The 12306-nt window shown below is 51.3% G+C and overlaps 3 protein-coding genes across 6 annotated transcripts in view; all 3 read left to right on the top strand.

Annotated features, from left to right (window-relative positions):
* Positions 1-79: 79 nt before the first annotated feature.
* On the top strand, positions 80-3035 carry pycr3 (pyrroline-5-carboxylate reductase 3). The gene is made up of 7 exons (XM_028967875.1): positions 80-110; positions 633-726; positions 877-941; positions 1034-1213; positions 1537-1749; positions 1874-1966; positions 2695-3035. The coding sequence occupies exons 2-7, from the start codon at positions 639-641 to the stop codon at positions 2875-2877; spliced, it is 822 nt and encodes a 273-aa protein (XP_028823708.1). The 5' UTR covers positions 80-110; positions 633-638; the 3' UTR covers positions 2878-3035.
* Positions 3036-4252: 1217 nt separating this feature from the next.
* On the top strand, positions 4253-7200 carry LOC114781127 (elongation factor 1-delta-like). Its single transcript, XM_028967833.1, has 10 exons — positions 4253-4338; positions 4559-5109; positions 5199-5307; positions 5578-5649; positions 5730-5795; positions 5916-6000; positions 6204-6286; positions 6364-6558; positions 6782-6976; positions 7099-7200. The coding sequence occupies exons 2-10, from the start codon at positions 4559-4561 to the stop codon at positions 7135-7137; spliced, it is 1395 nt and encodes a 464-aa protein (XP_028823666.1). The 5' UTR covers positions 4253-4338; the 3' UTR covers positions 7138-7200.
* A 3736-nt stretch (positions 7201-10936) lies between these two features.
* gptl (glutamic--pyruvic transaminase-like) overlaps positions 10937-12306 on the top strand; it is a 5873-nt gene continuing 4503 nt past the window's right edge. For 2 of the 4 annotated variants that reach the window (XM_028967867.1, XM_028967864.1), the window contains exons 1-5: positions 10937-11092; positions 11169-11299; positions 11471-11579; positions 11695-11828; positions 11960-12203. In XM_028967867.1, the coding sequence (XP_028823700.1) occupies positions 11228-11299; positions 11471-11579; positions 11695-11828; positions 11960-12203 (559 nt within the window). In that variant the 5' untranslated portion in view covers positions 10937-11092; positions 11169-11227. The other 2 variants (XM_028967866.1, XM_028967865.1) reach the window with 2 other exon arrangements.

Below are 12306 nucleotides of genomic sequence, written 5' to 3'. Positions count from 1 at the left end.
ACCGGGTGAATTCGGGTTCTTCTTCCGGGCCGCGCCACCGACTCGTGGGTTAAACTCGGAGCGCCGCTGCGGGTTTTTTTTTTTTTTTGCGGACCGAAGACGCAGGAGCCGTAAGTGTCGCGGCGGTGACGGGACGTTTCATCGGGAGCGTCTGCGTCCACCGGGTGGCCGCTGGCGGCACCGAGTCTCCGGTGTTCAGCACTTTAATTCACCGGAGATCCGTCAGCGCTGACGCGCCCCCGGCGGCGACGGCGGGAACTGCAGGCCAGACGCCCTCTAGCGGCAGAGAGCGGAACATTTTTTTAAAAGTAGTAATAATGTTAATTAATTTTATATTTAGAGCTCTTATCCAGAGCGACTTTCAATCAGTGGTTACAGGGACAGTCCCCCCTGGAGACACTCAGGGTTAAGCGTCTTGCTCAGGGACACGATGGTAGTAAGTGGGATTTGAACCTGGGTCTTCTGGTTCATAGGCAAGTGTGTTACCCGCTAGGCTACTACCACCCTAGTAATATTAATTAAGGCTCACATGAAGCCAGTTCTTCACCCCGAGACGTGGTGTGTAGTGATGGGACCTGGCCACCCTGAGTAACAGGAGAGTGAGTTTGTTGGTTGTGTGTCTCTGTCTTCAGTCTCTGATGGAGTGCGAGCTGTCGCAGCTGAAGGTGGGGTTTGTCGGCGCAGGGAACATGGCGTATGCCGTGGCGGAGGGTCTGCTGAAGTCAGGTGTGAATCTGAGCGGGAAATATAGAAATGCACACAAGTAATAAAGCCGGACACCAACACGGACAGCTCCGTGTGTGCATGAAGTAATCCAGGGACGTGGAGTATTATAGTGTGTGTGTGTGTGTGTGTGTGTGTGTGTGTGTGTTGCAGGCGACATCTCTGCTGATAACGTCACTGTGAGCGCGCCATCGGACAGAAATCTCCCCCGGTTTCAGGTGCTTCTTCCTCTGCATTTTGCGTGTGTGTAAATGCAGCATGCGTTGAAATAACTGTGTGTGTGTGCGCGCGTGTGTGTTTCTGCACGCAGGCGTTGGGGGCGCGTGTGTCACACTCCAACACCGAGGTGGCGTGTGCGTCGCGGCTGCTCTTCATCGCCGTGAAGCCCCACCTGGTCCCCACGGTGCTCGGGCAGATCTCCCCGCACGTCACCCGGCAGCACGTCGTCGTCTCCGTGGCAGCAGGCGTCACCCTGGCGACCCTGGAGGAGGTGACGTTCGCAGGAACAGCCGTTTTGCACGCCGCTGTTTAGTGAAGAGAACGTGGGTGGGGCTCCTGTTGTACTCAGATCGCCAGCGTCCGGCTGTGACCTTTGACCCTTGCCCCCCGTGAAAGTCCCAGGCTGTCCGTCCTGTGGTTTGGAGATGAGACGGGGTGTCTGGTTACCGCGGGTCGCGCTGACTCTGCATTTAATACAGCACCACGGCGACAAGGCTGCACGTTGACCAGAAAAGCATGTGAATGAATAACTTTATTAAGGAAAACATCCTTCTTTTGAAATAAAAGTGTGTGTGTGTGTGTGTGTCTGCACAGCTGTTGCCGGATGGAGTGGGTGTTGTGCGCCTGATGCCCAACTTGCCCTGTGTGCTGCAAGAGGGGGCGCTGCTATTGGCCCGTGGCAGCGGGGCGGGTCCGGGGGTGGAGTCACTGCTGAAGCGGCTGCTCGCTCCGTGCGGATTGGTGGAGGCGGGTCCCGAGGGCTGGATCGACGCCCACACGGGCATGAGCGGCAGCGGCGTGGCGTTCGTAAGTGGCCAATCGGAGTACGCCTGTGCGGCCCAGCGGTTCTGGATGCTGCAGGCCCGCCAGGAGGAAGTCCTGGACCGGAACGTTCCGCAGGCCGACGGCTGAGCTGTGCGTGTGTCTCCAGGTGTATCTGTTTGCTGAAGCCCTGGCCGACGGTGGGGTGAAGATGGGGATTCCGGCCGCTCTCGCGCAACGCATTGCAGCTCAGACTCTCCTGGTGAGAGAAAAAACGAATAATTTATGAAAATTAAAATGTCCTTTATTTTGTAAAAATGTGGTTCTTCCTTTGGGCAGATTATATATTTGCTGGCATCAAGTATCAATACATCAATAGAACTTACATTTACACAAATGTCCTACAGTCAGAGACACTCAGGATGGCGGGGCAGTGGTGGCCTAGCGGTTAAGGAAGCGGCCCCGTAATCAGAAGGTTGCCGGTTCGAATCCCGATCCGCCAAGGTGCCACTGAGCAAAGCACCGTCCCCGCACACTGCTCCCCGGGCGCCTGTCATGGTGCCCACTGCTCACTCAGGGTGATGGTTAAATGGAGAGGACACATTTCGTTGTGTCAGCGTGTGCTGTGCTGCTGTGTATCACAATGACAATCACTTCACTTCAGTGTCCTGCTCAGGGACACATTTTTACATTTATGGCATTTACCAGACGCCCTTATCCAGAGCGTCTTACAGTCAGTAGTTACAGGGACGGTCCCCCCCTGGAGACACTCAGGGTTAAGTGTCCTGCTCAGGGACACGATGGTAGTAAGTGGGGTTTGGTGAGCGTGTTACCCGCCAGGCTACAAACGCCCAATTTGAAGATGAACAGAATTCAGTCATTTATGTATTTATAATTACATTTTATTTCTGTTCTGCAGTGTATGAAATGATGCCGTTATTGTTGATGTCGTTATGAATGCTAATGAACTAATTCCCCCGCGTCTCCCAGGGGGCGGGCCTGATGCTGAGGGATTGTGGGAAGCCGGCGTCCGTGCTGCGCGCCGAGGTGTGCACCCCAGGCGGGACCACCATCCACGGCCTCCACGCCCTGGAGAAGGGCGGAGTCCGAGCCGCGGTGATGTCGGCTGTGGAGGCGGCGACGGAGAGGGCGAGGGAGCTGGGGCGGAAGTGAGGGGCGGACCACGCCCTGGAGGAGGGCGGAGTCCGAGCCGCGGTGATGTCGGCTGTGGAGGCGGCGAGGGAGCTGGGGCGGAAGTGAGGGGCGGACCACGCCCTGGAGGAGGGCGGAGTCCGAGCCGCGGTGATGTCAGCTGTGGAGGCGGCGAGGGAGAGGGCGAGGGAGCTGGGGCGGAAGTGAGGGGCGGACCGTTTGTTGCTTGTTGTTGTCTGATTGTGATTATGTATAAATATAAATAAATAAAATCTTCCAGATGTGGTTCTACTCTTCCGTCTCTACACCGTTTATTCATTTCTCTACACGAGTCACGCTGCACAAAAACGTTCTGTTCAGAACGGTAGGAGGGGCATCTACTACATTTTATGCACCTGCAATAATATTTCTGTGCAATATTTCTATATATGGACAGAATTTACCTGACACAGCACATATTTTGGATGTGTTCGTTTATTTTGTTCCACTCTTTGCATTTTATTATGGATAAATGTATAGTCCACTTTATCACAGAGCCCCCCTGTTAGACATAGTGTTAAATTCACCCTAGTTAGGCTGTCCTAGTTAGGGTACCGGGCCACTGTAGCCCCAATATACCACTATAACCACATATTTCAGTATCGGTCGTACAGTGCAACCGTCTGCCGCTGCTTCTGTTAGTTTTTCTCCGAGACACGAAATCAAGCGTCCAGACTACTGGCAGACCCCAGTGATCAGACCAGCAAATAAATCCTGGTTCCTGACAACTGCTTAACAAGGACATACCATGAAACAAACCAGAGGGTCACCACAGCCACCACCACCGTTACAACTACAGCTCCAGGGATCTTCAAATGGACCAGTAACACCATAATGTAATGTACACCATGACACTGGCCTAAAACCTACTCTGCACTGTCCAGTACCTCCAAACATGGACAGATGCTCTACACTACACTGGACTTCTCCACCAGGCTCACTCTACCCTGGAAGGACATTCCTCTCTCTAGCACTCCTTCCCAACGTTCCTTCCCACCTTTTTTTTGTTTGTTTTTTTGTGTGGAGTTTTTCCTTGTTTGCAGAAGGGTAAAGTGTGGGGGGGTCAACTGCAGGACCTGTCAAAGCCCATTGAGACGTACTGTATGTGATTATGAGCTTTATAAGAAATAAATGCTGCTGTTGCTTTTTTGCTGTGCTCTACTGGATTGAACAAAACAAAACATTTGTTGAGACGTACAATGATACAACTTATAAAAGCATCTTGTATCTTGTGCATTCAACAAAAACCCGAATAAAATAAAGCTTTTTAAATAATGCGTAATAAAAAGAGACCCCGCCCACTCTCCCCGTGGATGTCCGGCCTGGTGAGGATGCGCGCATGCGCAGTGCACCGCAGCATCACGGCGCAGATTCTCCGGTTCCGGTCCTCTTCCGGTGGGCCAGCAGACCGCCATTCATACGCCGCCGCAGGACACGGGAGAGGTGAGTTCGCGGTTCGTTCAGCACAGGAGCCGAGCATGGCGCCGACTCATTTATCAAAATCCAGCGAATCATCCCGCTTTTTATTCCACGTTCTGGGGTGACAGTGGGTTGTTTTTACGCGGTAAATGTGAACCAGTGTCCGGTCCTGTCGTTTTCCTCCCTGCGTCATTTCCGCTGGGAGATTAAATCTCTGCTTGTGCTGCTGCTTCCCTCCTGTCAGATGGTTTCTCTGAAGGCCTCCCGCTCGGACGTGGACCAGCAGAGCTCCGCCCCGCTGGAGGAGGGGCTGTGGGCGGGGCTGAGGGCGGGGCTGCGCTGGGAGTGTGGCCAGGTGTGGTTCGAGCGCGGCGTGTATGAGCGCGCAGAGAGCCGCTTCCACGCCCACGGGCAGAAGGTGATGGGTTGCCATGGCAACCAGGAGGAGCGGCCCACCACGCTACGGCCGGCGAGCGCCGGGTCACCCGTCCGCCCGTCCGCCCCGGGCTCGGACCAAAGCACTCCGCTGGACGAAGGCTACCTGTCCCTCACGCCCACGCCCCCCGCCGCCGTACCCCGACCAATAAACGGCCTGCCCCGCCTCCCGGCGCAGCTGCTGGGGGTGTGGCTGCAGAAGCCGCTGTACGACTGGGCGGAGAAATCGTTCTACGAGAACCTCAGCAGCCGAGCCACTCCCCCGGTCACTGCCAGCCAATCAAAACGCGAGAACGCCGGGCGAGGACGGTGCCAAGGCGCCTCCGAATCCTCGCAAAGTCCCAGAATCCCCAAGAACGAGTAAGAAAAAGACTTCACGGCCCACAACTTCTGCTGTGAGAGTGTTCGTGTGTTTTCTGTTCATAAAGTTTCCACGTGCGCGTGTGTAGGACGTCCAAGGCGAACGTCCTCGCTAATGAACGTGTGTGGCTGGATAAAGTTCGTTACGACGAGGCGGAGCGACTGTTCTACGAAAGGAAGACTGGATTACAGTCGGAGGTAAAACTCACACATTACCTACATTTACATTTACAGCATTTACCAGGCGCCCTTATCCAGAGGAACTTACAGTCAGTAGTTACGGGGACAGTCCCCCCCTGGAGACACTCAGGGTTAAGTGTCTTGCTCAGGGACACAATGGTAGTAAGGGGGATTTGAACCCGGGTCTTCTGGTTCATAGCGAGTGTGTTACCTGCTAGGCTGATGCCAGCCTTACCTGTGCTCCGTGATGCAGTGTCCCCTGCTTATTCCGCGCTGTCCTGTCTGCAGGACTCGGGTGCAAACAGCATCTTGGAAGACATCGCGAGAGCCCGCGAGAACATCCAGAAGTCCCTCGCAGGCGTAAGTACGCGCGCAGCGTCAGGCACAGGAAGTGACAGGCGTGCGTTCCCGTGACCGCTGTAACGATGCTCCTCCCACAGCTGAAGACCAGGACGCGCTCCCCTGGCGGGACGTCCACACCCTCCGTCTCCCGTAACGCCCCGCGGGTCAGTGTGACAGAACGATCCTCGTACTTCACAGACTGTTACTTCCATAACGTTCTAATCCTGCCTGTGTGTGTGTGTGTGTGTGTGTGTGTGTGTGTGTGTGTGTGTGTGTGTTTGCAGAATGCTGGATGTCCTGCCGTGGATCAGGGGGACCTCCGCGCACGTGTGACCAGGCTGGAGCTTGAAAACCAGAACTTGTGTAAAGGTGTGTGTGCATTTCATGTTCACCTGACGCTCCAGCTCTCCTTGAGCCACGCCCCTCGCCACGCCCCCCTGTACAGATCTGGTGACGGTCGTACATCATGAACTTTTAACTCTGCGCGCACATACACACACACAGCGTAGGGTGTCTGTCATGTTTATATAATTATTTCTGTATGTGTGTGTGTGTGTGTGTGTGTGTTTCAGTCATCTGTGAGCTGCGCTCTGCATTCTGTCAACTGGAACTCAGAGTTTCAGTCTTGGAGAAGAAGCCAACAACAAACCCTACAGTGAGTGTACACACACACACACACACACACACTCTCATATATTGTTGATGTGTCAGCTTTGACCCTTGACCTTTCAGACGGAAACCCTACCACACACGGCGGTAACAGCTGCAGTAGATGATGATGATGATGATGTGGACCTGTTCGGCAGCGATGAGGAAGATGCAGAGGCCGAGCGAATCAGAGAGCAGCGCGTGAAGGAGTACGCCGAGAGGAAGGCCAAAAAACACGCCGTCGTCGCCAAATCCTCCATCTTGCTGGATGTTAAACCGGTACGTGAAGACGAGCCACGCCCACAAGGGTCCAAAACACGCCAACCGTTCACAATGAGCTGCTGATTAGATGATCGGATGAACCAAACCAGTAAAATTCGTCCATGAAAACGTACATTTATTTAAAAAGTATACGTTACTAGATCCTTATTGTAACTAGATTGTCATTTTCAGCACTTGAATGTGGTTTGTTTGATGAAGGTGTGTGTCCTCGCCCCGACAGTGGGACGACGAGACGGACATGGCGCGGCTGGAGGAGTGTGTGCGCTCGGTGCGGGCGGACGGGCTGCTGTGGGGGACGTCCAGGCTGCTTCCCGTCGGTTACGGCATCCGGAAGCTGCAGATTCAGTGTGTCGTCGAGGACGATAAGGTGGGAACAGACCTGCTGGAGGAGGAGATCAGCAGGTTCGAGGACTACGTGAGTGTAAACATATCACACGCGACACACACACACACATACACACACACGACACCATAAGAAAACGAATCATTTGTTCTCCTCACCCCTCAGTCTTATGTGTGTTCATGATGTTTTTACAGGTCCAGAGTGTGGATGTGGCCGCTTTTAACAAGATCTGAGACGCACACGCGGTCACAAACCGCCTTCACGCTGGTTATACTGAATAAAGAGTGACAACAAAACACCCGGTCTGGTGTGTACGTTTGTAAGCTCCTGATGCTCACCACACTACACCAGCAATATGAACACGACCAGCTATCCATCTTCCAGAATCAATTCTCCTGGTGGTCATCCCAATTAAAGGAAAATCCAAGAAGGACGTTCCGTGTTCTTAAGAAAACCCCCATTTTCAAGCAATATCAGAGAGAATCAGGATGAATGTCAGACAAGGTATGAAAACCTTAGATATTTCGGAATAAACGTAAGAGTGACCGTCATAATGTTAAGATATTTGCAGCTGATTCAGAGCACACGTGGCTTTGTGTGGATAAAATTCACATCGTGGAAGGTTTCTGCCAGATAAATGAGATTAAGAAAGCAGCTGCTAACATACAGAGCAGCAAACGGGTATTTGAAGCTGCTGTTGCCTCTGGAGTCCTTCGAATGTGAAGGTGTAGGATCTGCCAGAAGCTTGCAGTCAGGCATAAACCTTCTTTTCAGCCACCGCTAACCAATCTTCCCCATCAGGATCAGCTGCAGTGGCCCCAGAAAACACGGAGACTCGTGTTCACTGATGAGTGCTTTACAACTCTAGATGGTTCAGATGGGTGGAGTGATGGATGGTCAGCAAGGAGGTGATCTAGCCATATTCTGGGCCAAAATCGTGGGGGCAGAGCTGGTTGGTCCGTTTATGGTCCGTGAAGATGTGAAAATAACCTCTGAACAATATGGACTGAGCACATTGACCACTTTCTTACATGGTACAATGATTTGTTTCTGTGACAAAATCATCTTCATGCATAACAATGCATCATCTCATGCATCACCTCTGCATCATTGTCCCCATGGAACTCATGGTATTGAGAAAAAAACATCTGTCAGGGTAAGAGGCAGTTCACATCCAACCAGGGACACTCCTCCTGGAAAGGGACACAATGGTAGATTATAACTAGAAGCCAAAATTCCAGGGGAAATTTTGATGGGTCTGTCCGGGCATTGGTCACAGCCGCGGGCATGTAATTTGTAAAATGGGAATTCTTTAATGTGGTACTGCAGTATCACTTCAAAGAAGTTTTTTTTTACAAATGCTACCAATGCTAAAACTAGCGATCAATACATTCCAATGGGAAATGACCCTGTTTCAGCGTTAATAGCTCGGCCAGGCCCAGTCCGATCGCTTATAAAAGTAATAGCACACCTCACGCAACAAAGCTCTAATTTTTGATATATAACACGCGGGTGTGCGTGCTTCGGTACGACCCGCATTAATTGCCGAAAAAAGGCTGAAATAATAAATAATAAATAAATAAACTTTTTTCGCGCATTTACACTTTTTTGTTTTCCCAAATTTGTGCATGATCCGTAAGTCAGACGGCGATAAACCATACGTCAAATCGTCGGCCTTGGCGAGATCTACGAGACGACATCAATATCTTCTTTGTATGTCAAACCGTCTGGACGCAAACTCCAAAAAAGTCCAATTTTGGGCTAGAATAATAAACGCGTTCCGAAAACGCTTTTTGGCTAATTGCGCGCGGACCGTAAATCTGGCCGAGCCGAGCCATACGTCAAACCGTGCGTAACGACAAGCCGCACGATTTGATACGAGAGTCGTGTGTGTGCTGTGAAGCGTTTCATCGCAAATTCTTGGAAACCAGATTTTTTCACACTTTTAATGTTTTGGTCGCGATTTGTGTCCCTCCTGTAATCCCCAAAGAAGCAACCAATACGTCAGTGTGTGTGGAGAGGTCAGGCCTTCGGCCTGACCTCTCCGTTTTTTTTGTGCGTCTCACGGCCTTAACGTGGCAGCCACAAATGCGAGACATGGCCTTTTTGGCCTTCTTCCCTATTTCTCATGTTTTCCTGACCACTGTTGGCGGTAGCAACACATCCAATATGTCAGATCGTGTGTCTCGGCGAGGCCTTCGGCCTCGCCTCGACTCCCGTGTCTCTAGCTTTTATGGCTGGTCACAGGGAGCTGAAAACCTCTTCCTCTGCGCAACAGTAAACCGCACTTTTTACGCTTTGAACCCGATTTGTGGGCGGGCCGTGCGACCTACCAAAACAAAAAATATATCATCGTGTGCGGAGTGGTCAGGCCTTCGGCCTGACCACTCCGTTGTTTCTGTGCGTTTCACGGTCTTATCGTGGCGGCCTTGGACGTAAGACGTGTCCTTTTATTGCCTTTTTCCCGGTTTTCCGGCTTTTCCCGGGTTTTCCAAACCCCCGTTGGTGCCACCGACTCGTCCCATACGTCGGATCGTAAGACTCGGCGAGGCCTTCGGCCTCGCCTCGATTTTCGGGTCGCTAGCTTCAACGGTTTGCCTCGGGGAGCCAAAAACGCGTTCCCGGCACGATGGTAAACGGTACTTTTTACACGTTTTAACACGATTTGTGGCCGGGCCGTACGACCTACCAAAACAAAAAATATATCATCGTGTGCGGAGTGGTCAGGCCTTTGGCCTGACCACTCCGTTGTTTCTTTACGTTTGACGGTCTTCGCGTGGCGGTCTTTAACGTGAGACATGTTCTTTTTTGCCATTCATAGCACAATAATAAATGGTCTGTCTTCCTGACAGACCCAATTATTATTATAATTTAAATACTGTCATCATTGGGAGGTTTGATCATGCTATTCTCCTCTGCAGATTAAAGAATGTTTTTGGAATTGAGGGAATAGTCCTCTCCTGGTTCAGGTCACATTTAAATGATGAGTATTAGTTTGTGAGCATTAAAGGTGATTCCTCTTCACATGGAGTGGACTGGAGTTTGGTGTTCCAGAAGGTTCCATCTTAGGTCTGTTGCTATTTTCCTTATACATGTTTCTGAACAATGCAGAAAAGTTTCCACGTCTTTATCACATCAAGGTTAGATTACTGCAATGCATTACTGTCTGGATGCTCTAGTAGGTGCATGAGTAAACTCCAGCTAGTACAGAATGCTGCAGCCAGAGTTCTAACTAGAACCAGGAAATTTGACCACATCACCCCAGTCTTACAATCACTGCACTGGTTACCCATCAAATTTAGGATTGACTACAAAATCCTACTTTTAACCTATAAACCTCTAAATGGTCTCGCCCCACAGTACCTGAGTGAACTTTTGGTTCTTTACGAACCGCCACGCCCCCTTCGATCAATGGGTGCGGGGTCACTACTGGTACCAAAGGTGCAGAAGGTCACAGCTGGGAGCTGATCCTACCGAGCAGAAACAGACCTCATTCTAGGGGTAGTGGTGGCCTAGCGGTTAAGGAAACGGCCCCGTAATCAGAAGGTTGCCGGTTCGAATCCCGATCCGCCAAGGTGCCACTGAGGTGCCACTGAGCAAAGCAGCGTCCCCACACACTGCTCCCCGGGCGCCTGTCATGGTGCCCACTGCTCACTCACACAAATTTCACTCTGTGCACCGTGTGCTGCGCTGCTGTGTATCACAATGACAATCTGAATATGACAGAACGTTTTGTGAGGTAAAATGGCTGATTTTGTTGGTCTTGGTGAAAGTTAATTGGCATCCGTTTTTTCAATGTTGAGTGTCTGTCGACCCGCTGATATGTCGTTGATGACTGACTTTTCCTCACATTTTAATCATCGCAAGTCACTACCGTCGCTGCCAAGATCCGGGATTCGGACCAGCCGACGTGTTCCTTCAGGTTCAGAGCACGAATAAACAGAAAGCTCCACCCCACTCCATCTGCAGATGATCTTCCGATGAGGAGCAGCTGTCAGTTGGGGGGGCGGAGCCTGGGGGGAGGAGCCTGGGGAAAAGGCAAAGCAGAAAACGAACTTCTCCCAGTACGTCCAGGCACGTAGCAGTTATATGGTTATATTGTGATGTATTAAAGTTAAAGTAGCGGGGTCGTGACCTCACCGGAGGATATAAAAGGTGGTTCGGCGGGGAGAGACTCGGCTTTTACAGGTGAGTCACGCGGATACGCACTTACATCCACACCAACCATTAACATGTGGGTCTTTCTCACTCATCCTTCCTATAGCCTGTACTGTCGCTGGCTTCTCCCGCTCTTCATGCATACAGGGTGTGAAGCTGCCTGACATGGAGGTGATAGATGTTGGCTCTGCTGACGCCCAGCGACTCGGGATGAAACCCATAACCTTTGTTCGGCAGGTGTGTGTGTGTGTGTGTGTGTGTGTGTGTGTGTGAGAGAGAGTGAATGAATACGACAGAGAGACGTTTGGAGTGAAATTTGCCTTGGTGAGAGATGTCATGAACACTGCTGGTGTGTAATAACTGGGTAGGTGCACTGATGTGTGTGTGTGTGTGTGTGTTGGGTGTCAGGTCCTTGCTCTGTGTATTCATCCAGAACTCCTCAATGATGAAACCTTTCCTGTGGACGTGCAGCAGAGAGCACGAGAACTATTAGAACATTGTGCCGGGGGCAGCGTGGGTGAGTGTGCATGCTCGTGCTTGTGCACTTGTGTGTTACCATAAAAACGATTAGAATGAGATGTAAATTCTGCATGTACTGTGGATGTGAGAATTTGTGTGTGTGTGTCCTGTAGGTTCCTATGCTGAATCAGCAGGGATAGCTCATGTACAGCAAAGTGTGGCAAAGTTCATCACTAGGCGGGACAAGGGTTTGACCTCTGACCCCAGTCACATCTTCATGTCATCAGGATCACAGAGAGCACTTAGGGTTGGAACACAAACACCCACTGTTTCTTTTCTGAATGAGTGCAGCTGGATGTGTGTGTGTGTGTGTGTGTGTGAGAGAGAGAGAGAGATTTTGAGTTGTTTGAGTTTTCTTGTTTTTGTCTCCGTCCACAGTGCGTTCTTAAATTTTTGCTTCAAGGAAGTGACCACGCCCCCATCGGGGTCATGACACCCAATCCGCACCCTCACACTCTGCTACCCCTCCTGGAGCTGCTGGGCATTGTCTCCCTGCCCTATCAGCTGCAGCAGGGGGCGGGCTGGGCACTGGAGAAGGCGGAGCTAAAGCGGGCCCTACAGGCAAATAGAGGGAACTGCAACCCGCGAGCAATATACATCAGCAACCCAGGAGACCCCACAGGTACATACACACATGTCATTTGTCATATTTGCCACTTGTGTTTCTATAAGCTTTTAAATTCCATTTTGTACCAAGATTAAGTATCCATGTGTTATACAGTAAG

Source organism: Denticeps clupeoides, unplaced genomic scaffold (assembly GCF_900700375.1).
Source record: "Denticeps clupeoides unplaced genomic scaffold, fDenClu1.1, whole genome shotgun sequence".
In the NCBI taxonomy this organism is placed as follows: Eukaryota; Metazoa; Chordata; class Actinopteri; order Clupeiformes; family Denticipitidae; genus Denticeps; species Denticeps clupeoides.
Note: the sequence above shows the minus strand (reverse complement) of the source record. Positions and strands in the feature narration are given on the sequence as shown.

Excerpts from the sequence above, each read along its gene's own strand:
- pycr3 (XM_028967875.1), top strand. The coding sequence starts at position 639 with ATGGAGTGCGAGCTGTCGCAGCTGAAGGTGGGGTTTGTCGGCGCAGGG. Across the intron at positions 1,750-1,873 it reads GCGGCAGCGGCGTGGCGTTC|GTGTATCTGTTTGCTGAAGC; the intron begins GTAAGTGGCCAA and ends GTGTGTCTCCAG. Across the intron at positions 1,967-2,694 it reads TTGCAGCTCAGACTCTCCTG|GGGGCGGGCCTGATGCTGAG; the intron begins GTGAGAGAAAAA and ends CGCGTCTCCCAG.
- LOC114781127 (XM_028967833.1), top strand. The coding sequence starts at position 4,559 with ATGGTTTCTCTGAAGGCCTCCCGCTCGGACGTGGACCAGCAGAGCTCC. Across the intron at positions 5,308-5,577 it reads AGACTGGATTACAGTCGGAG|GACTCGGGTGCAAACAGCAT; the intron begins GTAAAACTCACA and ends TCCTGTCTGCAG. Across the intron at positions 5,796-5,915 it reads TCTCCCGTAACGCCCCGCGG|AATGCTGGATGTCCTGCCGT; the intron begins GTCAGTGTGACA and ends GTGTGTTTGCAG.